The 25,179-nt window shown below is 43.1% G+C and overlaps 1 protein-coding gene across 1 annotated transcript in view; it reads left to right on the top strand.

The window, feature by feature from the left end:
- lasp1 (LIM and SH3 protein 1) overlaps positions 1 to 23,633 on the top strand; it is a 92,256-nt gene extending 68,623 nt beyond the window's left edge. The window contains exons 3-7 of the mRNA XM_056287772.1: positions 6,607 to 6,691; positions 18,964 to 19,071; positions 20,889 to 20,967; positions 23,108 to 23,205; positions 23,379 to 23,633. Of these exons, the coding sequence (XP_056143747.1) occupies positions 6,607 to 6,691; positions 18,964 to 19,071; positions 20,889 to 20,967; positions 23,108 to 23,205; positions 23,379 to 23,552 (544 nt within the window). The 3' untranslated portion in view covers positions 23,553 to 23,633. The remainder of the gene's footprint in view (positions 1 to 6,606; positions 6,692 to 18,963; positions 19,072 to 20,888; positions 20,968 to 23,107; positions 23,206 to 23,378) is intronic.
- Positions 23,634 to 25,179: the final 1,546 nt, after the last annotated feature.

Genomic DNA, 25,179 nt, shown 5'->3' with positions numbered 1-25,179 from the left:
GTGGACAGGCCGCCAGGCCATATATATATAAATATGTATATATAGCATTTTTTTCCTGAAACTGTCAATGGTGTTGTGAGTGCTCGACTAATGAGGAGCGGAATATCAGTTTTTTTTTAAGATTTTTTTTAAAATCTTTTTTCCTGTAGCCGTGTTGAGATATATATATATATACACACACTCACCGGCCACTTTGTTAGGCACACCTGTCCAACTGCTCGTTAACGCAAATTTCTAATCAGCCAATCACATGGCAGCAACTCAATGCATTTAGGCATGTAGACATGGTCAAGACGATCTGCTGCAGTTCAAACCGAGCATCAGAATGGGGAAGAAAGGTGATTTAAGTGACTTTGAACGTGGCATGGTTGTTGGTGCCAGACGGGCTGGTCTGAGTATTTCAGAAACTGCTGATCTACTGGGATTTTCACGCACAACCATCTCTAGGGTTTACAGAGAAAGGTTCGAAAAAGAGAAAATATTCAGTGAGCGGCAGTTCTGTGGGCAAAAATGCCTTGTTGATGCCAGAGGTCAGAGGAGAATGGCCACACTGGTTCGAGCTGACAGAAAGGCAACAGTAACTCAAATAACCACTCATTACAACCGAGGTATGCAGAAGAGCATCTCTGAACGCACAACACGTCGAACCTTGAGGCAGATGGGCTACAGCAGCAGAGGACCACACCGGGTGCCACTCCTGTCAGCTAAGAACAGGAAACTGTGGCTACAATTCGCACAGGCTCACCAAAATTGGACAATAAAAGATTGGAAAAACGTTGCCTGGTCTGATGAGTCTCGATTTCTGCTGCAACATTCGGATGGTAGGGTCAGAATTTGGCATCAACAACATGAAAGCATGGATCCATCCTGCCTTGTATCAACGGTTCAGGCTGGTGGTGGTGGTGTAATGGTGTGGGGGATATTTACTTGGCACACTTTGGGCCCCTTAGTACTAATTGAGCATCGTGTCAACGCCACAGCCTACCTGAGTATTGTTGCTGACCATGTCCATCCCTTTATGACCACATTGTTCCCATCTTCTGATGGCTACTTCCAGCAGGATAACGCGCCATGTCATAAAGCTCGAATCATCTCAGACTGGTTTCTTGAACATGACAATGAGTTCACTGTACTCAAATGGCCTCCACAGTCACCAGATCTCAATCCAATAGAGCACCTTTGGGATGTGGTGGACCGGGAGATTCGAATCATGGATGTGCAGCCGACAAATCTGCAGCAACTGCGTGATGCTATCATGTCAATATGGACCAAACTCTCTGAGGAATGTTTCCAGTACCTTGTTGAATCTATGCCACGAAGGATTAAGGCAGTTCTGAAGGCAAAAGGGGGTCCAACCCGGTGTTAGCAAGGTGTACCTAATAAAGTGGCCAGTGAGTGTATGTGTTCTTGTAGGTTTTGGATATGTGTTTTTGTCTTTGTGTTGCACTGCTGTGGGCTGGGGACAACAATATTTCATTTCATATCATGTACGCAAGTACATGAATTGAAATGACAAATGTCCCTGATTCCCGATTCCAGATAACTATATATAACATGAAGCACGGGTTTAACGCTACAATTTGTCGAATTTTTATTTATTTGTTTGTTTGTGTGTTTATTTATTTTGTTGGGGACCCACTCAGTTTCTCTGGGACCCGCTCAAATGACAACCTGTAGGTCCTGGGGACTCAGTACATTGAAAACCTATTTACATCACTGGAAATATTTGTCTTTTGTCTATTAAACTTACAAATGGTTGCTGACAAACGCCAAATTAATCTAACACAAATGCAAAGCTGAAAACATTAAATAATGAAACACAAATATAAAAGTGAACATGCAATGACAATAAGAAATCATAACAAGATAATAAATGTATTCCTTGGTAGCTTGCTGTTTGCAGTTTTAATAGTTTTGTGTGAGGTTTGATAAGAGTTTTACATAAATGACCCGTTTCTGGGCAATAGACCTAGTTTCAGTTTAGCTCTTTGGCCAATTGGGTGTTAATTTGCCAGGGTGTGGCCAGCACCCCTGGCAGACAATTAGCAATCGGTGATCTTTAAATCACTGCTGCTACTTGGAAGCGTCAGGCAAACAAGCCGAGGGCAAACAGGTCTGGGTTGAACGAAGGCTAGAGTGAACAAAGGCAAGCGCAACTTTTTCAAGCCAAGACTTAGTCAAGCAAGGACTGCTCTTTTTAGATCCGGTCAGTCATCTGTATTTTGTGTACCTAGTATAGACTATGTGTTTCCTTCACATTCCTGTCCTTTCCTTTTCCCGGGACTGGCATAGATGTTGGGTCAGTCCTAGGTGCCGTGACCCTACCAATCTCATCTATCCCACTCTCTCTACTCATGGTGAGCAAGTGGTGATGGGAGGGCTCTGGAATTGCCAGTCTATGGTGCCAAAAGCTGAGTTTATTTCAGGCTACGTATCCTTGCTCTCCCTCAACTTTCTTGCTCTAACTGAGACCTGGATCATGCCAGAAAACACTACAACACCCGCAGCTCTGTCAGATGTGTACTATTTTTCTCACATTCCCAGAGCTGGGAGGTAGGGTTTTGGTACTGGCCTGCTAATCTCCCCGAAATGGAAATACTCTCTTGTTTCCATTCCACAATTTTCTCCGCACTCTTTTGAATTTCATGCTGTTACTGTCTCTTATCCAGTCAAACCAACCATTGTGGTTGTGTACCACCCACCAGGCCCCCGTGGTGAGTTTCTGGAGGAGCTTGACACACTTGTTTCAGACTTCCCTGTTGATGACTCTGCACTTATCCTTCTCTGTGACTTCAGCATCCACAATGACAAGCTAGATCCTCTTCTCTCTTTCCTCTCCTCCTTTGACCGTTACCTCTCACCCTCTCCTCCTACCCACAATGCCAGCAACCAGCTGGACCTTATCTTTACTAGACACTGTCCTATTTCCAATCCCTCTGTTACTCGCCTCCAGCTCTCTGACCACTATTTCATGTCCTACTCTCTCTCCCTCTCTTCTCCCCCCTCAGCCCCTCCCTCTACCCACATGGTTTCCACCCATAGACACGTCCGCTCTCTCTCTGCCACTGATCGTTCTTCCTCTTACCTCTATCCTCCCTACACCTGAATCTTTTTCTCTCCTACAAATCTTTGTCCCCTCACCTTCAGGCCTGCATGCCCAACACCACCTGCCCCTTGGCTGTCCGACTCAGTACGTATTGACAGACGGAGCCTAAGAGTGGCAGAGCGCAAATGGAGAAAAGGCAAACTACCAGAGGACCTTCTCAACTTCCAATCTCTTCTTTCCACTTTATCCTCCTTCCTCTCTGCTGCTAAAGCTGCCTTCTATCGCTCTAAAATCCTATCCTCTGCCTCTAATCCTAAGAAACTCTTTGAAACCTTCTCTACACTTCTTCAACCCCCACCTCCTCCTCCTGTTTCCTCCCTTCTCCCTGATGACTTCGCTAACTTCTTTGACAAGAAGGTAAACGACATCAGATCCTCCTTTTCTCACCACCTGGTTAGTGCTTCTTGTACTAGCCCACCCTCCCTCCCTCACCTCTCCACATCCCATCCTATCCCACCCCACTACCCTCTCCCCCGATGAGGTCCTCAACCTCATCACATCCAGTCGCCCCACCACATGCTCCTTGACCCGGTCCCCTCCCCTCTTCGTCAGTCTATAGCACCTGAACTCCTTCCCTTTCTAACCCACCTCATCAACACCTCCCTCCAGGCTGAATGCCTTCCATCTGCCTTCAAGACTGCTAGAGTCACTCCCCTTCTCAATAAACCATCACTTAACCCCTCTGACGTCAAAAGCTAAAGACCGGTTTCCCTTCTACCCTTTCTATCCAAAAGTTTCGAACGTGCTGTCCTTAACCAGCTTTCTTTGTACCTCCACCAGAACAACCTCCTGGACCCCAAACAGTCTGGGTTCAAGGTGGGTCACTCGACAGAGACGGCCCACCTTGCAGTGACAGAATCGCTGCACACTGTGAGAGCAAACTCTCTCTCCTCTGTCCTGATACACCAGGACCTGTCAGCTGTGTTCAACACAGTGAACTACCAGATCCTCCTCTCTACTCTCGAGAGGCTGGGTGTCACAGGCTCTGCACTCTCAATGTTTGCATCCTATCTGATGGGTCGCTTCTACCAGGTGACATGGAGGGGATCTATGTCAGAGCCTCGCAGACTGACTACAGGCATTCCACAAGGTTTGGTTCTGGGTCCTCTCCTTTTCTCCCTGTACACGACATCCCTGGATTCTGTTATTCGCTCGCATGACTTCTCTTACCATTGTTATGCCGATGACACCCAGCTGATCTTGTCCTTCCCTCCCTCTGACACGCAAGTAGAGACAAGCATTGCTGCATGCTTGACTGACATCTCGGAGTGAATGGCGACACACCACCTGAAGCTCAATCTGGACAAGACAGAGCTGATGTTCCTCGATGCAGGAAAGGTTGCCTGCACTGAGACCTGGCCATCACCATTGACAACACCGTGGGCATGTCAGCTCGGACTGCAAGGAATCTGGGTGTGATCCTGGGCGACCAACTGTCGTTTGCTGCAAACTTGCATCGGTTGCTCACTCCTGCAGGTTTCTCCTCTATAACATCGGGAGGATTCACCCATTCCTCACCGACGGGATGGCACAGGTGCTCATCCAGGCTCTGGTCATCTCCCAGCTGGACTACGGCAACTCCCTCCTTGCTGGTGCCCTGGCGTCGGCCATCAGACCTTTGGAGCTTGTTCAGAAAGCTGCAGGCTCGTCTGGTGTTCAACCGCCCTAAGTTCTCCCACATAACTCCCCTTCTCATGTCCCTACACTGGCTCTCAGTAGCTGCTCGCATCCAGTTTAAGACTCTGGTGCTAGCCTACAGGGCAGTGAAAAGAACAGCTCATTCCTATCTTCAGGCCATGGTCAAGCCCTACACCCCCGCCCAACCACTTCGCTTTGCTGCCTCAGGACGCCTGGTTGCCGTCGCTCAGAGGCCCCTGCTGCCGATCGACCCGGTCACGGCTCTTTTCTGTCCTGGCCCCACAGCAGTGGAATGAACTCCCCACTGATGTCAGGACAGCGGAATCGCTGCCCATCTTTCGGTGCAGATTGAAAACTCACCTCTTCATTAACTATTACCCTGTTACTTGCTCTTAGCACTTATTGTATTCACTCATTAAAAAAAAAAAATCTATCTTGCACTTTTACTTTAACACTGGTTTTGCTCTTATATGCTTGTTTAGAGAGAGGATGCACTTATGACCTCTTATAACTAGTAGTTCCCCTGATTTCCTATGTTAAATGCACTTATTGTAAGTCACTTTGGATAAAAGCATCGGCTAAATGACTGTAATGTAATGTAATAACAAGATGGTTAAACAACTGCAAACAAAAAGCAAGGCAGCTACAACTTATCTAACATAACAACATTAAGAAAATGTACTGCGAAATACCACAATGAAATGCTTCCATGCTACCGAAGTAGCATACTGTGGCTCATTTGCCAACAAATTTCTGAGAATATTTTAACAATTTATCAGCTGAAGACACGGCAAGTTATGCGAAAGAACAACAATATGATGTTACTTTCTTCTCTTGACCCCATCACTATCCTGCCATCAGGGTGCGAATGACCCCACTAAATGGTAAAGCCTCTAATGACCTGACACATTAAAAGAGAAGTCTTCATACCAAGAACAAACTAAAGGTTTACAAATGGCATGGGGTTTCTACAAAGAGGTTGCTTTCTATCTAGAAATGTTCTGTTATGACTTCGCTGAAGATGCAGTGTTTTGCAAACAAAGGTACTGGCAGGATAGTGACAAGGGTTAGGGTTGGTCTGGGCTGATGATAACAGCAAAGTACGCTATTCATATGGACGCTGCATATGGAGGTTGTGGTTGTAACCATTTGCTTATTGATTTGTTTTAGGTAGAGCACTTTTTCAAGGGCAGTAGAATAGAACTTTGTCATTGTACAAGTACAACAAAATTTGAAAGTGCAGTTCTTATCAGTGCAAAGATAAGTATAAAAAGAATTAAAAACATAAAACACACACATTTATTTCTACATTCTACTGGACACCAACATTACAGTAGCAGCTGTGTTTACTTTGATTAAGTGGCTGCCTAGAAAATTCAACAATTTCATTCTTAGAGAGCCTTGTGGCCATGCCGTGTTGAAGGAGCAGCTGATTACATCATTCAGACTAACCCTCTTCCCTGTCCTCTGCATGCTGCTCCTCTTTTTTACTCTGCTGTTGGAACAAAACAGTCGTTGTGTCTTTGTACTTGGTGGTGGTGGTGGTGTCATAGTTTTTGTACACCTGCTATGGCTGATGTCCAAAACTCCAGAAGCTTATCCCCAACAAGGCCCTGCCTGCACCGCTTAATTTTGCCCCCATTTTTGCCCCTACTGACACAGAGCATCATGTGCCCTGTGTCTACAGGGGTCCTTACGCAACCTGAGACCACCTGAATGATGCATGCAATTCTGTGTGAGCTCCATGCTGTTTTTCTCTGTCAGTCCACTCTTGTGTGTTACACTGCTGATCTAGATAAAAAAGTGTGTTTTCATTGTGTAGTGACGTTCCTTGCTGTGTTGTGTTTCTATATTTTCCACAGACACTACCCCAAGACAAACTTCACCTGTGTGGCCGACACTCCTGAGAACCTCCGCCTCAAACAGCAGAGCAAGATGCAGAGCCAGGTAACCAGCAGCTTCCAGCTCTCTCTCTCTCTCACACACAAACACACACACACACACACATGCACACACACACGGAGCAGAGGAGAGATGGTGAACCAGGTGAAATGAAGACAGTGTAACTCGAGTTGACGACAACTACGCTCTTTACCTTACTGTAAGTGGAATAAAAGCTTCGCACCACCCCAAAGCAACTCCTTCTTCTTCCCCCTCCTGCTCCACATCTAATCCATAGCAATAATCTGGATTTTAGTGGCCGTTTCCCTTAAAATACTCTCACTTCCTTCCCACAAAGCAAATGACAATGAAGGAGAAGAAAGAGAGAGTGTTGACGAGATAGACAAGAAGGTTGTATCTAATCACCATGTAAAAGAAAGGGACCAGGCTGGACCAGAGCTCCTCAGTTAAGGAGGCACATGCCTTGGCTCACCCAACAGTGTCAAATTCAGTGTCAGACTCTACAGACGAGAGTCGGGTCTGAGGAGGGGGTTCATGACTAGAACCAGGCACAGGTAGTGTTTTTTGGTTAGGCTAAAGACTGACATAACAATCCCCAAAAAGTGAACCAAACACTAAATTAGTATTATGCTGAGGGGTTATCACAGTCATCAGCCAAAGATGGGGAATATTAACAAAGGATTTGTGTGTGTTCATGAAAAGTCCCTGTAAACATGGTTTGTGCAACTTCCACCCATGGCAGTTGTGTGGCCTTGCAGTGTAGAGGCCCTGTCACTGTGTGTAGAAACCCACAGGAAACTGTCTTACCGGAGTTGATGCCTGCACACACTGGTCCACAAAGTGTTGCTGTTGTGTGTTACATTAGTTCACACCTGAACGTGAAAATAATGTGCTGTAGAGTTCAACATATGCTGCACAACATGTAAGGGTGTATGTCTGCAAGTCTAAGGAAGTTGACAGGGCATGGGGAGAAGTTTTTTTTAACCCCTCACTGCTGCTGTGTTGCCATGGTAACCCTATTGCTATGGTAGCAGAAAAGAGTTGTTTATGATACCTCATTCCAAGACTTTATGGGAGGGAAACAGAGGGAAGAAAATGGAGTGAGGGGGAGAGACAGAGAAACACAAAACCAATGATGCCATGAGAGAACAGGAGGAGGAGGAGACAGGAAGGCACCCATACACCAAGAGATACAGCAAGACAGGCCAGAGGAAAGTTGGTTTGGTGAAGGAGGACAAGACAAAAGTAAAAAAATATCCAGAGGAAGCAAAGCTGGAGGAATGCAAATGGGGGTGGGGGGGGTTATAACAAGGTAGAGTTGTTTTTCCATGGTGGAGTTTGTGTCTGCTTGTGTTGAGGCAGTAAAATGTAAATGGATGACACAGGAGTGAATAGAGGGAGAGTGAAAGACAGGGACATGTGGGAGGGGAAGGAAAAGAGAGACATGATTAGAGGAGAAAAAGCTTTTATATAGACCTGGACGTACGAAGGAGTTGGGTTGAAAAATGATGGCATGAAAGAGGGAAGATCATCATGACTAATAGGAGCAGAGAGAGGCTGCTCAACAGAGATGAGTTGAGGATGTATTTATTTTTGTGAACAGGCTTTAGAGCTGTAGATAATTGGACACTACCTCTCATCTTGTTTGATAGTAAAGCAGCAGTAGAGTCAGACACATGACAGCACCACACACTCCTGCACTTGCTCAGAATTGTGAAACAAGTCATCTATCACAAAGCACTTGGGAGATGTGAGGAAGATTGGTCAGTATTCTGAAAAGCCATGCCCGACGTGATGTGTCCACTGTGGGGGAGACAGCATGGTGGTGATGGATGGTGTAGACAGGCTCCATTCTTAGAAGAAGGCCAGTGCAGAGGATAGAATACAGTTTTGGCATGAGGAGGTGGAATTAATTGATTTGTTATTGTAAAAATGTCACTCAGACTGCCCAGCTTTTAGCAAGGACACCTCAACAGTCTGCTTGTGTAGCCATTAGACCTCATATGTTTGCTTTTCCTGATTGTACCTGCCTGTTGGTGCTCAGTGTGTAGAGTTTGTAGGTGTTTTGTAAGTATACTTACATACACAATCCTGATATCAAGCCAGTTGTGAGGGAGAGCTCTGCTGGTTGTAATGTCAGATGCTTATCATGTGCTGGCCACTTCCTGCTAGCTCTGAAGTCCCAGATAGAATAAGAAGGGTACACATCGAATGCATACTCACACACACATACTCATTTAAGTGTGTGTTTGACCATATACGGCTGCCAGTAAATCCTTTCTATCCTGATTATTTTTTTGAAGTGTAATATTGTGTAAGTGCTGGTATCTATTGTTCTTTTTCTTTCTTTTCTTTTTTTTTCTACTTTGATTTTAAGTGTAGTGTCCTCATTATTGAATGAAATATCAGTTGGGAATCAGCACAAGAATGAGAGGGTGGGGAGGGGTTGTGGTGTTCAGGATTGTCCCTCTGCTTTGCAGAACTATCTCACTGTCAGTACACCTGTCCCGTCATGTCAGATGGGACAGCTATGATGCCACCAGGTGCACAGCCAACAAGCCACGGAAGCCATTTCTGAACTAGCTTATGGTGACATCACGTTTGGAAATGACTGAGCAAATCTGGCCAGTCATTTCACACAATCACTGTTCAAAGGCAATGCCCCTTTTGGAAACACAATGCCACTTTAAAGTTTTGCTCTGACTTTTTTTGTGCTAGGAAGCTGGGGTATTGTGCAATACCAGCAAGTCCCTATCATCTCAAACTATAGCATTTTCTACGTGCTGCAATCTTGTGAGGTTGTACTCCCAAGTTCAACTTGTCAATCATGAACACCTCAAATATGCCAATTCATACTCTTGGTATTGGGTATTGAGAAGTGCCCATACTAAAGGGGAAGGCTGCCAGGTTGGAAACGGTGTAGCCAAATCTCTTCCAGTGCACAAATGTCTGCCGTCATGTGGTATATACTAGCATAATGGGCAGTATGGGCAAATTTGGCATTCAATTTCACTGCTACACGGATGACACCCAGCTTTATCTATCCACCAAGCCTACCTCCACTCTTCCGCCCACTTCCCTTTCTGACTGCTTTCTAGAAATCCTGGTTTTCATACCACTTCCTGTGGTCACCTGTCCAAAATAATGGGGAGTGCAGAAGAGAGGTGAAGAAGAGAGTGCAGGCAGGGTGGAGTGGGTGGAGAAGAGTGTCGGGAGTGATTTGTGACAGAAGGGTACCAGCAAGTGTTAAAGGGAAGGTTTACAAGATGGTTGTAAGACCAGCTATGCTACATGGTTTGGAGACAGTTGCACTGACGAAAAGACAGGAGGTGGAGCTGGAGGTGGCAGAGTTGAAGATGCTAAGATTTGCATGGGAAGTAACAAAGAAGGACAGGATTAGGAACAATTATGTTAGAGGGACCGCTCAGGTTGGTCAAAGCAAGAGAGGCAAGATTGAGATGGCTTGGACATGTGTGGAGGAGAGATGCTGGGTATATTGGGAGAAAGACGCTGAATATGGAACTGCCAGGGAAGAGGAAAGAGGAAGGCCAAAGAAGAGGTTTATGGATGTGGTGAGGGAGGACATGCAGGTGGCTGGTGTGACAGAGGAAGATGCAGAGAAGAGGAAATGGAAACGGATGATCGGCTGTGGCGGCCCCTAACGGGAGCAGCCGAAAGTAGTATTAATTTCATACCACTTCCTCAAACTTAATAGTGATAAAACCAAGGTCCTCCTAGTAGGTGCTGAATCTACTTTGGTTAAACCAGATAGTTTTTCTCTATTGACAATTCTATAGTTCCTCCATCACCTCAGGTTAAGAGTGTGGGTGTCATTTTGGACAGCACATTATCTTTTGAAGCTCACATCAACAATGTTACTTGGTCTGCATACTTCCCTCTATGCAATATTAATCATCTTCGCCAGTCAGTTACACCTAAAAGCACAGTCATACTCATTCACACCCTGGTTACATCCCGTATTGACTACTGCAATTCTATCCTCTTTGGTCTTCCCCTCAAGTGTCTTCATAAACTTCAATTGGTCCAGAATTCAGCTGACCATATCATTACTAGAACTTCTTCCATAGAGCATATCACTCCTGTTCTTCAGCAACACCATTCGCTCAGTTAAATACCGTATTGACTTCAAGATCCTGCTCCTCACCTTTAAGGCCCTTAATAACTTAGTTCCTTCGTATCTTTCCAAACTCCTTCATATCCACACACCCTACTACACTCTCAGATCCTCTTCTGCTCTCCAGCTCACTACACCATCCGCCCGCTTGACTACCATGGGGTTTAGAGCCTTCAGTCATTCTGCCCCCCGCCTATGGAACTCTCTCCCACAAGACATTCACAACACTGACTCTCTTTCAACCTTCAAATCCCATCTCAAAACGTACCTTTTCAAACGGGCATATTCAGTCTGATCCACACTTCATTGAGTTTTGTGCAGATGATGATTTTATACTTATCTGTTGTATTAAATTTTTATTGCCCACCCTGCTTTGTTTTGATTTTATGCTGTGTGATACAGTGCTGCTTGTTTTTTAACTTTGTTCTGTAAGGTGTCCTTTAGTGCTCTAAAGGCGCCCACAAATAAAATGTATTATTATTATTATATATACTATCATACTATAATAACATAACATATACTATCATAATATATACTAGCATAATGTATACTAGCACAGTATATACTAATATTATATACTAGCATAATATATACTAGCATTTACCAACACTCTCCCCACTACTTCCCTTTTGCAGAATTGTATAAATCCCTATACAAAAACACAGACACTTGTACAGATGATAAAGCGTTGGCCCAGTTTTTGAAAGACATCAAAATAAAAGAGCTACCTGAGACCATGGCAAAAGTGTTGGCTGAACCAATTAAGGAATGGGAAATACAACAGGCAATCTACACTGAAAAGCAATAAAAGATGGCTATATTAATGAATTTTATAAAATGTTTAAAGACACAGTATCACCTTTACTGTTAAAAGCTTAACACCATGCACTACAATCTGGATCCATGGCCCCCTCCTGGAGGGAGGCAACAATAGTTGTAATTCATAAGGAAGGCAAGGACCCTACCAAATGCCAATCATATAGGCCTATTTCACTACTGAATGGAGACCTGCGTATACTAACAGCTATTCTATCGAGACGCGTCAATAAGATTATCACAGAAATTATTCATCCTGATCAGACCGGGTTTATCACAGGAAGATATTATGAGGACAATATCAGAAGACTATGTATGTGTATGGGGACAATATCAGAAGAATATGTATATATTGTGTATAAATATATATACATATACTATATTTATACACATACTAGCATAATGTATAATAGCATAGTATATACTAGCATTATATACTAGCATAATGTCATATCATAATATACTAGACTAATATTTACTAGCATAATATACTAGCATAATATATGCCAGTATATGATATACTATCATAATCCATCCATCCATTATCCAAACCGCTTATCCTGCTCTCAGGGTTGTGGGGATGCTGGAGCCTATCCCAGCATTCATTAGGTGGCAGACGGGGAGACACCCTGGACAAACCGCCAGGCCATCACAGGGCCAACACACACATTCACACGTAGGGACAATTTAGTACAGCCGATTCACCTGACCTACATGTCTTTGGACCAGTGGCGGATCCAGAAAGTGACTGATAGGTGGGCCTGGATTAAATCCAGATGGGCCAGCTCACCACCGCTTAACCACACATGATTATAATTAAAGATCGACTTGGCTCAAGCCAGCTAGTACGGTTCGTTCTTCCTACAGTCTGCAGGCTACGTTTGAAAAAAAAAAAACCCTAAAAACTCACATTTTTAGACTTCATCTGTCCATTTCATTCATTATTTTTCGGTCATACTTTGTGCATATTAGCATATAGTCATTGTTGTTAAAATTTGATTTATGTTTGTATTGTATGTTTCTACAAGTAGTTGATAATTGTATTTGTATTCTACTTTTGCATGGTTGTTGTATATTGTTATTGTCGTTGTACATCGTTTGGATAAAAGCGTCCGCTAAATACTATAAACAATCATGATTATTTAGACTAACGTTACATGATGGTGTCCAAGAGCAAGAGGGGGACTTCACACAAAACGGCATTCATAAAATTCGGTTTATTAATTAGGCCTAATTTGTAGGCCTATAGACATATCTGATCTGCTTAGCATAGCAGTTGTTGCGTTGGAACATAACAGGGCACGCAATAATAAGATATTGCATAAACTCATTGGTGCTCGAACAGGAATAACAAATTAAATGGCCAATGCAGTCCCAATTCCCATGAGGCATAACGGGCAGTAGTGTTAACAGTCCCAAATCAGAACTCACTTGAGACTGCGATAATAATCAAGCCACAGCAGGGCAAACTAAAGAAACCACTTGCCTACCTTATCGGTAGCCTATACAATGGTGGAGTCGTCTAGGTTTAGAATTGAAACGCGGATGATATCGCCATAATCCAGTGTGTCTGTTAGTTCTCATTCAGAAGTCAAAAGTGTCAAGTTGTTCAAGTGTCCAGTCATCATCGATTATCTCAGACGTGTCTTGATCCGGTTTGTTGCGGAGAAAAGTCTGTCAAAACTGCAAGACGTTATAGGCAGTATAATGATGGCCCTTAACAGGCAGTTCCTATTGGGGAAAATATCTGCAGGGCAGGCATCTAGCAATTCAATTAGTGAAGGGAAGTTCTCTTTACCACTTTTGCCCTTGATGTATTGAGTAAAAAAAATAAATTCAGCGTCACTGACTGTAATCTCATACAAATCGCATGGAGCTTGCAACAGTTCTTTCATGCCAAAAGTGGCGGATCCAGGGAAGAAGGAAGCTGAAGCTTGCATTATTCCATAAGTGTCGTCTTTAAATCGACAGTTGAACTTGGCTGTCTGTCTGTCTAGAACACAGTTCCACAGTGCCCTTAAATCATCATTATTCTTGATGGTAGATATTTTCCCCAGCGTTGTGGTGACGACAGACTGATGGAACTTGGCAGGTAGCTTGCGCTCACGAGAAGTAGTGACGTCCCAGCATGCTATCTCATGCTTCTCCATTAACTCCTCCGACAATCTGAGCACTTAATCTAAATCTCCATCCGAATCATCCCGGAAAGTGACATAAGTAGCTTTTAATGTTTCAATTAAGGGGATGCAGTCTGTTACACACAGTGTTGAACTCTGCAGCCCCTTTGTGCCAAAATCACTGCTTTGAAACAGTTTGCAAGATGCAACAAGCATGAAAAGGAACTTTTTGGTTTGCATCTGTTGTAATAGCTGCTCAGCATCTAATTTAGTCTGTCCACTTGATTCGGTATATTCAGCTAGTGCCTCCAATAACACATCCAGCAACTCTGGAATTTTATGCACTGACCCCGATTTAGAGCTCCGTCTAGTCTCACACGATCGCTGCAGCTCCATACACTGGTGATTTCGATGCATCTCCTTTTGTAGCTTCAGGAACCGAGCATGCCTCTGGGCCCCAGTGAAGAAGTTGTGTATATGATTAACAACGTCAAAAAAAGTGCTAACGTGCCCAGACACTTGTGCTGCAGTACAAAGCACTAAATTAAGCCAGTGAGAATTGCAGTGTTCATAGACGGCTCTTGTAAACATCTCTTTCAGGAGAACCTGCACCCCTCCTCTGTGCCCTGACATTACTGATGCACCATCGAAGCAGAGTCCAACGCAAAGAGAAGGGTCCAGTCCGAGTGGTTCAAGGACTTCAAGGAACCTCTGTGATATTCCTTGAGCAGACAGTTCTGCAGTTTCAACAAAGCCTACCGCTCGTTCTTTTATTACCCCCCGTATGAATGAATCAGATACATACAGCAACTAGCTTGCGTTTCGATAGATCGTTAAACTCGTCAGCGAGTATGGCAAAATATGTGGGCTGTTCGTGCAGTTCAGCTTTTATCTTTCGAAGTAGCAGTGAAGTAGCAGCCTCAAGCAGTTCGTCCTGAATGTGGTGGCTCGTGAGAGTGGCATTTCGTGGCAGTTCCGTCAATCTAGTTTTAATTTCTGGATCATACTTTGACATGAACTCGAATAGCTCCAAAAAATTCCCCTTATTGAGGGCTTCCTATGTTTCCCGGTGCCCTCTAAGAGGAATTTCCATCTTGGCACACAGCATAGCGATGTCTAATACAACCTTAACGTGTTGCCGATTGTGCTCTATGAAGGAAATGGAATCACCGTGCAGTTGATTTAAAACTGTCCTGCCTCACATGCAACTTTGCCTATATGCCAGCAACTTAGTGAGTGCAGAAGCATGCAGCTTGCTAGACTGGTGTTTGTTGCATGCCTGCCTGATACGTTTCTAATTTTTGTAGCCATCTCTGACAAAAGTAAGCTCATTGGTGTGCAGCTCAGGAAAATGTCTACATGCTTTACAAAAAATTGAGTCTCTTGATTGACTAAATTCAATTCGCTTGAATTTGTCATACCAGTGGGCATTGAAGGAGCGCATTTTTCCATCTATTATGGTTGTGGGGAATGTCACCAGCTTTAGTTGAGTGGCTGGTTCCTCCATGGTTGACAGATCCGAAGGTGCGGTTAGCGCTTCAAAACCCATTAGCAGTGGTCCCCTCGGAAGTGGCGTCTGCACGCTGGCATGACACTCACTGGATGTCGTTAAGGCTGTGATCATTTCGCCTCCATTCTCAGGGTCAACAAATGTCTCAGGACGATCCTCTGACTGTCCTTGTCCCTGGTGCAGATCTTTCTCTTCATCCTCCAAACAAGGTTTTTTTTAAAAACTGGGTTAGTGAAATCTGCTTAGCCATTGCTAGACCAGCGCATAACGCAGGCTTTAAGCAACACTGGCACCAGAATTCAGAATGCTGATATTACATCAACAAACACTAAGAAGTTTTGAATATTTCACTAATTAATATGGTTCTAATAATGTTAAAGACAAAATAAGTAACATTCAATGCTATTAATGAAAGTTAAACTTTAAAAATTGCATTATTAAAAAAAAAATTTTTTTATGAATCTGTGAATGGATGGGCCAGCTGTCAATCTGAGTGGGCCTGGCCAGGCCCAGGCCCACCCATAAATCCGCGCCTGCTTTGGACTGTGGGAGGAAACCGGAGCACCCGGAGGAAACCCACGCAGACGCAGGGAGAACATGCAAACTCCACACAGAGGGCGACCAAAGACAACCCCTAAGGTTGGACTACCCAGAGGCTCGAACCCAGGACCTTCTTGCTGTGAGACGACCGCGCTAACCACTCCGCCGCCCTACTCTCATAATGTACTAGCATAATATATACTTGCATAATATGTACTAGGATAATATATACTAGCATAATATATGCTTGCATTATATATACACACACATATATATATGTATAAATATATACACACTAGCAAAATATATAATAGCATAATATATACTAGCATATTATATAAGAATAATGTCCAGTGATAACGAGCCAGCACTGTTTTTGCATTTCAGTCACTGTAGAGATGGGAAAGAAGGGGTGAGGAGTGACTTATCTGTGTGTGTGTGTGTGTGTGTGTGTGTGTGTGTGTGTGTGTGTGTGTATGTTTTGGTTGGAATCTCTGTAGCACCACTATCTGCCCTCTACCAGTCAGAAATTGCATAATGCTGCTTTTAAGAAAAAGTGGGTGCTTGGGAGATCTGAGTTAACAACAAACTTTGGAATAGTAGTTTTAAAGAAAAACACCTTACACACCACTGTGTGTCATATCAACCGCCTCAAGTGACCGATTAATGAAACCAAGTATTCACCTCTGTGTCTAAACTCCTTTTCAAAAGAAAACTACGCCATGCATATGAGATGATCCCCAAGATGCCTTACACTCACCGGCCACTTTATTAGGCACACCTGTCCAACTGCTCGTTAACGCAAATTTCTAATCAGCCAATCACATGGCAGCAACTCAATGCATTTAGGCATGTAGACATGGTCAAGATGATCTTCTGCAGTTCAAACCGAGCATCAGAATGGGGAAGAAAGGTGATTTAAGTGACTTTGAACGTGGCATGGTTGTTGGTGCCAGACGGGCTGGTTTGAGTATTTCAGAAACTGCTGATCTACTGGGATTTTCACGCACAACCATCTCTAGGGTTTACAGAGAATGGTCCGAAAAAGAGAAAATATCCAGTGAGCGGCAGTTCTGTGGGCGAAAATGCCTTGTTGATGCCAGAGGTCAGAGGAGAATGGCCAGACTGGTTCGAGCTGACAGAAAGGCAACAGTAACTCAAATAACCACTCATTACAACCAAGGTATGCAGAAGAGCATCTCTGAACGCACAACACGTCGAACCTTGAGGCAGATGGGCTACAGCAGCAGAAGACCACACCGGGTGCCACTCCTGTCAGCTAAGAACAGGAAACTGAGGCTACAATTCGCACAGGCTCACCAAAATTGGACAATAGAAGATTGGAAAAACGTTGCCTGGTCTGATGAGTCTCGATTTCTGCTGCGACATTCGGATGGTAGGGTCAGAATTTGGCGTCAACAACATGAAAGCATGGATCCATCCTGCCTTGTATCAACGGTTCAGGCTGGTGGTGGTGGTGTAATGGTGTGGGGGATATTTACTTGGCACACTTTGGGCCCCTTAGTACCAATTGAGCATCGTGTCAACGTCGCAGCCTACCTGAGCATTGTTGCTGACCATGTCCATCCCTTTATGACCACAGTGTTCCCATCTTCTGATGGCTACTTCCAGCAGGATAACGCGCCATGTCATAAAGCTCGAATCATCTCAGACTGGTTTCTTGAACATGACAATGAGTTCACTGTACTCAAATGGCCTCCACAGTCACGAGATCTCAATCCAATAGAGCACCTTTGGGATGTGGTGGACCGGGAGATTCACATCATGGATGTGCAGCCGGCAAATCTGCAGCAACTGCGTGATGCTATCATGTCAATATGGACCAAACTCTCTGAGGAATGTTTCCAGTACCTTGTTCAATCTATGCCACGAAGGATTAAGGCAGTTCTGAAGGCAAAAGGGGGTCCAACCCGGTACTAGCAAGGTGTACCTAATAAAGTGGCCAGTGAGTGTATATAAACTATGTATAATGCTGGTCTGAACATCAGGTTTTTTAATTATGTATCATCAACATTTTTTTTTTCGAGTAAATTTTTTTTTTTTTCATGATTCATCTCACTTTCCAGTGTTGCATTTCCATGGGTCCATCCTGAAGCGATGGCCTCAGCAGTACAGACTCGGCTGTCCAGTGATGAAGACAAAATGTGTTTATTGTTTGAATTCTTGGGTGCAAAGTTCAAAAGAATGCACTAGAAGGTAGAAGGAGCAGTTTGTTGAAAATAATTCAGTTGATTTGTTTGGGGAAAAATAATCCATGAACTAACTGAAAATGTTCAGGTCATGGACATCAGCGTTTGCTGAACAAGCAAAGAAAAAGCAGAGAAGCTCTTCATCATATTGGCTGTCTCACAATGAATATTGAAAACATAAACAATTTAATTAATAAAGAAATGACAACAATGCACAAAACGCTGTGAACAGTGGACAGAATTAAGAGCAAAGCCAGTGTAAATGTGACATAACGCCTCTTCATGTGGTATTTTTTAGGGTTTTGTTCCTTATCCGATGAGGGTCTAGGGACAGGATGTTGTGTTGCTGTTAAGCCCACTGAGGCAAATTTGTAATTTGTGATATTGGGCTATACAAATAAAATTGACTTGACTTGACTATTTAAGGCAATATCTGTAAGGAACAAGCTGTGTGTCTGCTTCCAATGTATCGTCCCCTTGCATTGTTTAATCAGCGTGTTCTGTTGATTTTGTCAAATATGACTTCCTCCTTCTTGAACTGGATATGATTTCCTCTACTCTGCTTCTGCTTTGTAAAGAAGCGCCGGCTGGTGTGGCGGAAAACGTGACGCCACTCACTTCCTGTTGGGGCAGAGTGGTTTAACTAGTGTAATGTAATGTCCCACTCTGCACAGGACAGAGTTAAAATGGCCAACACAGCAATCAGCTGCAGCATTTACTATGAAACACTCTCGTGTTGTAATTACTATGAAAGGGCTACAAATCTATTTGCATATGCTCGTAATTGATCCTTTTCACATCTGTAGTTGCAAATGTGAGTAAAATGCATGCACCATTGAGCCATGTCTTAAGCAGCATGTACATATGAATCCTCTGGTCTTGGTCTTGTCTTCTGTAGTCTCCCTCTAGTTCATTCTTACTACTTTCTGCTTTCTCAGTAAACAATACTACTACTCTCTGCATAATGTGTTTTATGGTCTGCTCTGCAGGTTCTGTACAAGGAGGAGTTTGAGAAGAATAAAGGGAAAGGCTTCAGCGTGGTCGCAGACACACCGGAGATGCAGAGAATCAAGAAAACACAGGACAATATCAGCAATGTAAGTCTCAGCTACAAAGTCATAGAAAACATTGACCAAAAGGGTGAGATCGCGGATACAGGCGGCTGAAATGAGTTTCCTCCGCAGGGTGTCTGGGCTCAGCCTTAGAAATAGGTCGAGGAGCTCGGACATCCAGAGGGGGCTCTGAGTAGAGCTGCTGCTCCTTTCAAAGGAGCCAGTTGAGGTGGTTCGGGCATCTGATTAGGATGCCTCCTGGGCACCTTCCCTTGGAGGTTTTCTGAGCACTTCCAACTGGGAAGAGACCCCCGAGTAGACCCAGAACTCATTGGAGGGACTACATCTGTAATCTGGCCTGGGAATGCCTTAGGATCTCCCAAGGAAGAGGAGCTGGAAGGCATTTGCTGGGGAGAGGGACGTCTGGAGTTGCCCTATTTAGCTTGCTGCCACCGTGACCTGATGCCGGAGAAGCGGCTGATGATGAATGTATAAATGATTCCTGATTTTAGAACACTGAACAAAATCAAAGGTACATATCAGTTATCAACATTAAAACTTCCCCACAGTTAAATCCACAGTCAAATGGATTGTTTTTGAATTGATCAAACTGCTGAGCCAGCCTATGTTCCAGTGCTGTGATTTTGACTGTGGTGGTGTTAGTTGGATATTAAATTAGAAGGGGGGGGACTTTCTTTCTACTTGAATCTGTAGCTTCAAGGCTTTTTTTGTTGAGTTACAATTCAGTCATATTTAAACAGAAAAATTTGTGATTTTGGTCATTTTTTTATTATCTTTTTATTGTATTTTTGCACAGGTTTATAAGACAAAGAGCAAAATGCAAATGTACCTATTAGTTTTACCCTATGAAAACCAAACCCACCAACCACCCACCCTCAACCCACCCAACTGCACCCTAAATTGGAGAAGCAAAACAAGTGGACGGGAAAAGAAATTGTGTGTGTGTGTGTGTGTGTGTGTGTGTGTGTGTTTAACACATACTTGCTTGCTTGCTTGCTGGTTGTCCATCGTGCCCGATGATGACCATCTTCTTCTATTTGTGGGTCCTTTGAGGACTCAGATAGCAGAAGATACCTGCGCAGAGATGGTTTTTAAAGTGGCATGGGGGGTGCGCTTCTCCCAACGCCACATGACTTGATTGTAGAGGAGATGGTTCCGATGGCAAGGGGAATCCCTAGACGACCGGCACCTCCACACAACTGCAGGGGGCTGCCGGAAATCCAGTTTTTCGGAAACCGCCTCGAAGCGTGCCATACATACATACACACGGAAAAGATAATCATAATGTATACATATAAATATCCATACATAGTACACACATATACAAATATACATACATGTTGTGAAATAAATAAATAAATGAAATAGAAAATAGAATTTAAAAAATTAAGAACGAAGAGGATGGGGCAGAGATTTTGGTCTTCTTTTTTTTTTAAATCTTGTTTTTGCTCTGGATTACCCTGCTGTTTTACCTTTAATCTAGCTGGCTAATTCGTACCCCAGGCATCAGGCATGTCTTTAAACCCTATTTTCCCTTCACCTCATCCTACTGATGTGTCACTTAGGGTTGCTATGCACCTCTGAACTCACACCACTTCCGGCTGATATGTCATTTCCTCTCAGCATCAAGCAGTTTTGCACATAGCATGCCCCACCTAGTCCCCATCAAATTGCTAGAATAAATGTTGGAGACACCTGGTGGATAGAGGATGAACTGCATTTTGAAGAGTTGACCCTTTGATGAGTTGTGTTCTGTAGGATTTGTAGCTCTGATACAAGGGTGCGCGAACTTGACTATTATGCATTTAAAGTGACAGTGTGTGTCATTTTTCTTTGTGCAGATTAAGTACCATGAGGAGTTTGAGAAGAGCAGGATGGGAGGAGAGGCCCCACCCCTGCAACCTAATAACCCTACAGCAGGTACTAACTCTAAAACACAAATACACTCACAAATATGTCTGACTCTCAGACACACAACTAACAGCCAGCTACTTCAAGTGTGTTTAAATTTATACTGCATTTATAACTAAAAGGTGGTTGTTTGTTAGAGTTATTAGGAATTGGTTGAAAACACTAGTTGGCTGTACACATATCATTTGTAGTGGTGGGTAGGCGAATGAGCTCGCTCAAGGAGCAAAGACATTACATGAAATTAAAGTTTTATTACTTCATACTGTAAGGAACTTCCTTCTTCCTCATATTAGAAACCAATAGACTGCTTTACAATTTCCATTTGGGAGCCAAGGTATTTTGTGACATTTAAATGTGTTGATATTTATGATGTGTTTTAAATATTGTCTGAGAAAAAACAACCACAGAAAAACAACTTTGGTAAAATAATTTTTTTAAAGTTACTCCTTTTTATGTCTTCGACTCAGCCTATGTAGGGCATAGACTTCTTAACAGAGTTAGAGTCCATGGTTTTAACTTGTGTAGTCTTCTCATTCACTCTGCATTTATTTCACATCTCTAGAATAAAGTTTTAATTGTGATGTATTTGATCATTAATTTAATAATTATCATATTTCCACTCACAAAATGAAACTAGATTGCAAAGCATGTGACCCAGTTGGTGTCTTTACTCAACCCAAAAAAATTCTTAACAGATAGTCTAGCATTTTATTTACCAGCTAACAAGATTTGTCAAAATTAAACATATCAAGGGAAATATTAAGCCATTTTCTTTCCAAGTGTGATTGTATGAGGGGAGATATTTTTACATTTGATTTGTAAATTATTGCTATGCTTTGAATAGTTGACAATAATTTTTGCTCCTCTCATAGGTATGGGGTCACCTGTTTACCTACTAATGTGTTGTACCTTCCTACCTAACACCTTTATACACAGAGTCGTTGATGGGGAAGTTTGTACAAGATGGAAAATCACAGGCATGAAATGCACATTTTATCTTGCAGTATTTTGGAATTCCTAACACTTCTCCCAGAGCCCAGAAGTTGGCTAGTGTGATTTTGACAAAATTATGTGCAGATCCCAGAGAGGCTTCTAGACATATAGTCTCAAATATGGCTTAACACTAGAACGACCAAGACAGTCATGAAGACCATTTTGGATTTTCAAAGTTTAATAACTTTGTAAATTCTCCTAAAATTGCATATATTTACATTAAATTTACGTTTAGATCAATTGCACAAAAAAAAAAGAAGTTATGATAAGGTCAACCTAAAACGACCACGCGTGATCGTGCGGGTTATGTTACTATTTATGACATGTTTTGGTCACATTTCCTTCACGAAGTTGATTGCTCTGTCCTAGGAAAAAAAAAGAAGCTTTTTCCAGTGCAGAGTAATAGTCTAAATTTGCTTTATTATGATTGCCAACATGTCTCGTTACAGACGCTGTTACAGACGCACCATGACTACCACCGACACATTGCAGTATTTACAGGCGTTGGACAGTGGCCACTTTAAATTGTTGGAAAAATAGTATTAAAGTTGTTAATTTTGGTTTCAGTTAGTTTCATAACAGACATACTAACATATGTAATGCATTAATATCTCAGTTGGGTATTTATCTTGACAGAATATAGAGTTCAAACACCGCAGCAGTCAAAATGACCGCCCACTGTTGTTTTAGTAGTTTTTAAGTTCCAGTCATTGTTTGGGACTGTTTCAATATTTATTTTTAGTTCTTTTTTTACATTTCACATTTTATAGGCCTTGTTATGTTTGTTAGATTAGTAATATGTGTTTTCTGTTTTGTTTTTCAGGTAATATTTTCACTTTTTTCTATTTTGCTATTCAAGATCGACCATGTCTCTGAAGTTTAAATTATTTAAAAGTAGTTGTTAAAATGATAATTTAGGTGTCAGTCATTTGTTAACAGACATACTAACATATGTAATGCATTAATATCACAACTGAATATTTATCTTGACAGAATATAGAGTTTAAAAACCAACCGTCATTTTGACGGTCCATGGTCGTTTTAGGTAGGAGTGAAATCCCGGTCGTTCTAGTGTTAAGAAAATGTCTCATCTCTCGGTGAGGAACGATCCATCTGTTTTTTTCTCCCTTTTCCAAGTATTTTGTTGTTTTCTCAGCATCTTACCAGCCCCCTGCAGCCTCTCAGAACTATCACTATGAACCTGCTCCTGAACCAATCCGACAGGCAGCCACTGCCCCACCACCCAGTGCAGGGGTAGGTCCTTCATTCTCCTTTGCTCCTGCTGCAGGTGGACCCTCCTCATTCAGGGGAGGGAACAATTGCCCTAGGCCACCTTTTTACCTTTGTTTATGCAACTTTGTATGTCTGAGGTCAAGACAGCGACAAGAACTAACCTAGCAGTACTTTTGGGTCTTGTGTGTCCACAGAAGCGGTACAGGGCAGTGTATGACTACGTTGCTGCTGATGAGGATGAGGTGTCCTTTGTGGAAGGTGACGTGATCGTAGACGTGCAGCAAATTGACGAGGGCTGGATGTATGGCCGCGTGGAGCGCTCTGGCCAGCAAGGCATGCTGCCTGCCAACTATGTAGATGCTATTTGAGAAAGGGAGAGGGAAAAAGGGAGAAGGAGGAGAAAGGGAGAGAAAGAAAGAAATTAAAAGCCCAGTGCCATCTCATCTTAATGCCGCTTTCTCTTGATTTGATTCTTGTTCTCTAATCTGTTCCAAGAGACCCCCACCCCACACACCTGATCTGCTCTTAGAGTTAAACTGTTCAGCCACAGACACCCCCTGTGTACCTGGTGGTCTGTCGTTCTGTCTCTGCTGATCTGTTGTCTTTTTTTGTTTGGGTGTTAGTCATCCTCTGCCAGTCTCTCTGTTCCCGGTCCTGGCTCCACTCTCATGCTGTCACACATGGAATTGAAAGTTTCCAAGATAAACCCACATGCATTCCAGTATATCAGAGACACAGCTCCATGCACGCTATAGCACCTCCAATTCCAACACAACCTTAACTCAGAGAGAGAGAGAATTGAAGACCTTTTCCCCCACTGACCAGTAAACACACGGTTGCCATGGCAGCAGACAACTGCAGTCATGCTGCAGAGAGAATAAGTTTGGAATGCGGGCATGGTACCTTCAGAAACCTTTTTTTTTTTTTTACTCAATGTAGTTTTGGCCAGACTGGAAGAACAGTATAGAAACTCACTGTATCGGAGAGGTCAAACCTCAGCTTGAATATTTGACTTGTGTACATTCCATTACCCTGGGTGGAGTACCCCATCGCTGATGCATCTCTTGGCCAATCATTCTTAACAGAGATAGGTTTTATATATTTATATGCTGACATGCGTTTCTCAGTGTGATGCTCTTACAGTGGCACTGCGGTGCTCAGCACTACAATGTGGGTATTGCTATGAAACTGGAATCTTAACCTGGCTGCAGTGCTCCTGCCTGCAGGCATATCGTGACTGGGCGATCAGGGACACGTTGGGGTGCGTTGTCAGCAAATGGCCATCCTAACCAGTTTTTTATGATCTCACCCACCTCATCACCTCAGCTGGTGTGAAAAAATATCCTCATATCCTGCATCTGCTGCCTGGAGGCCGCCTCTCTCTAGAATTGGTCAGGTTGCAGAGATGACAGTTAAAGTGAGATGAGGGAGCAGCTGAAGTCTCCCCATCGCTGCAGAATAAATATTAAGTAGAGCAGGGATAATTGAGAATGCCAACCACAACTATATATTTGTGAATCTTTTATTTGAAAGTCACTCCATTGTTGTTGTTTTTTTGTGAGGAAAGTCATTCCATTGTTGTTATTTTGGGGGGTTTTTTTGTGAACATTCCTTTTTTTCCATCAGGTGTGGGTGGAATTACTGTACCATGTCGATGTCTGTTATGGCTGTGGTAAATGTTAGTTATCTCTCATGTTGTTTTCTCCTTTTGCTTTTCTTCTTATTGTATGAGGCTTATTTTTCAAAACAATGCAAATGTATCAAATAAATAAACCACCATCTCCATGTATGAACCAGGGCAGACTAGTTTATGTAGTATATGTAGTTATCATGCCTTCACAGGACTCATTATGACGAGGAGTCGACCTGTTGCTTCATGTCCCAGCAGTCCTGACTACTATCAGGATGAACTGGCTCAGTGCCATCTCAGTGCCACTATTCTACCACCATCCTGCCAAAATATACACTTTATACAGGTCAGCAGGACCTTCAGAA

Source organism: Lampris incognitus, chromosome 10 (genome assembly GCF_029633865.1).
Source record: "Lampris incognitus isolate fLamInc1 chromosome 10, fLamInc1.hap2, whole genome shotgun sequence".
In the NCBI taxonomy this organism is placed as follows: Eukaryota; Metazoa; Chordata; class Actinopteri; order Lampriformes; family Lampridae; genus Lampris; species Lampris incognitus.
The sequence above is the reverse complement of the archived record's forward strand: the minus strand, read 5'-3'. Positions and strand labels throughout refer to the sequence as shown.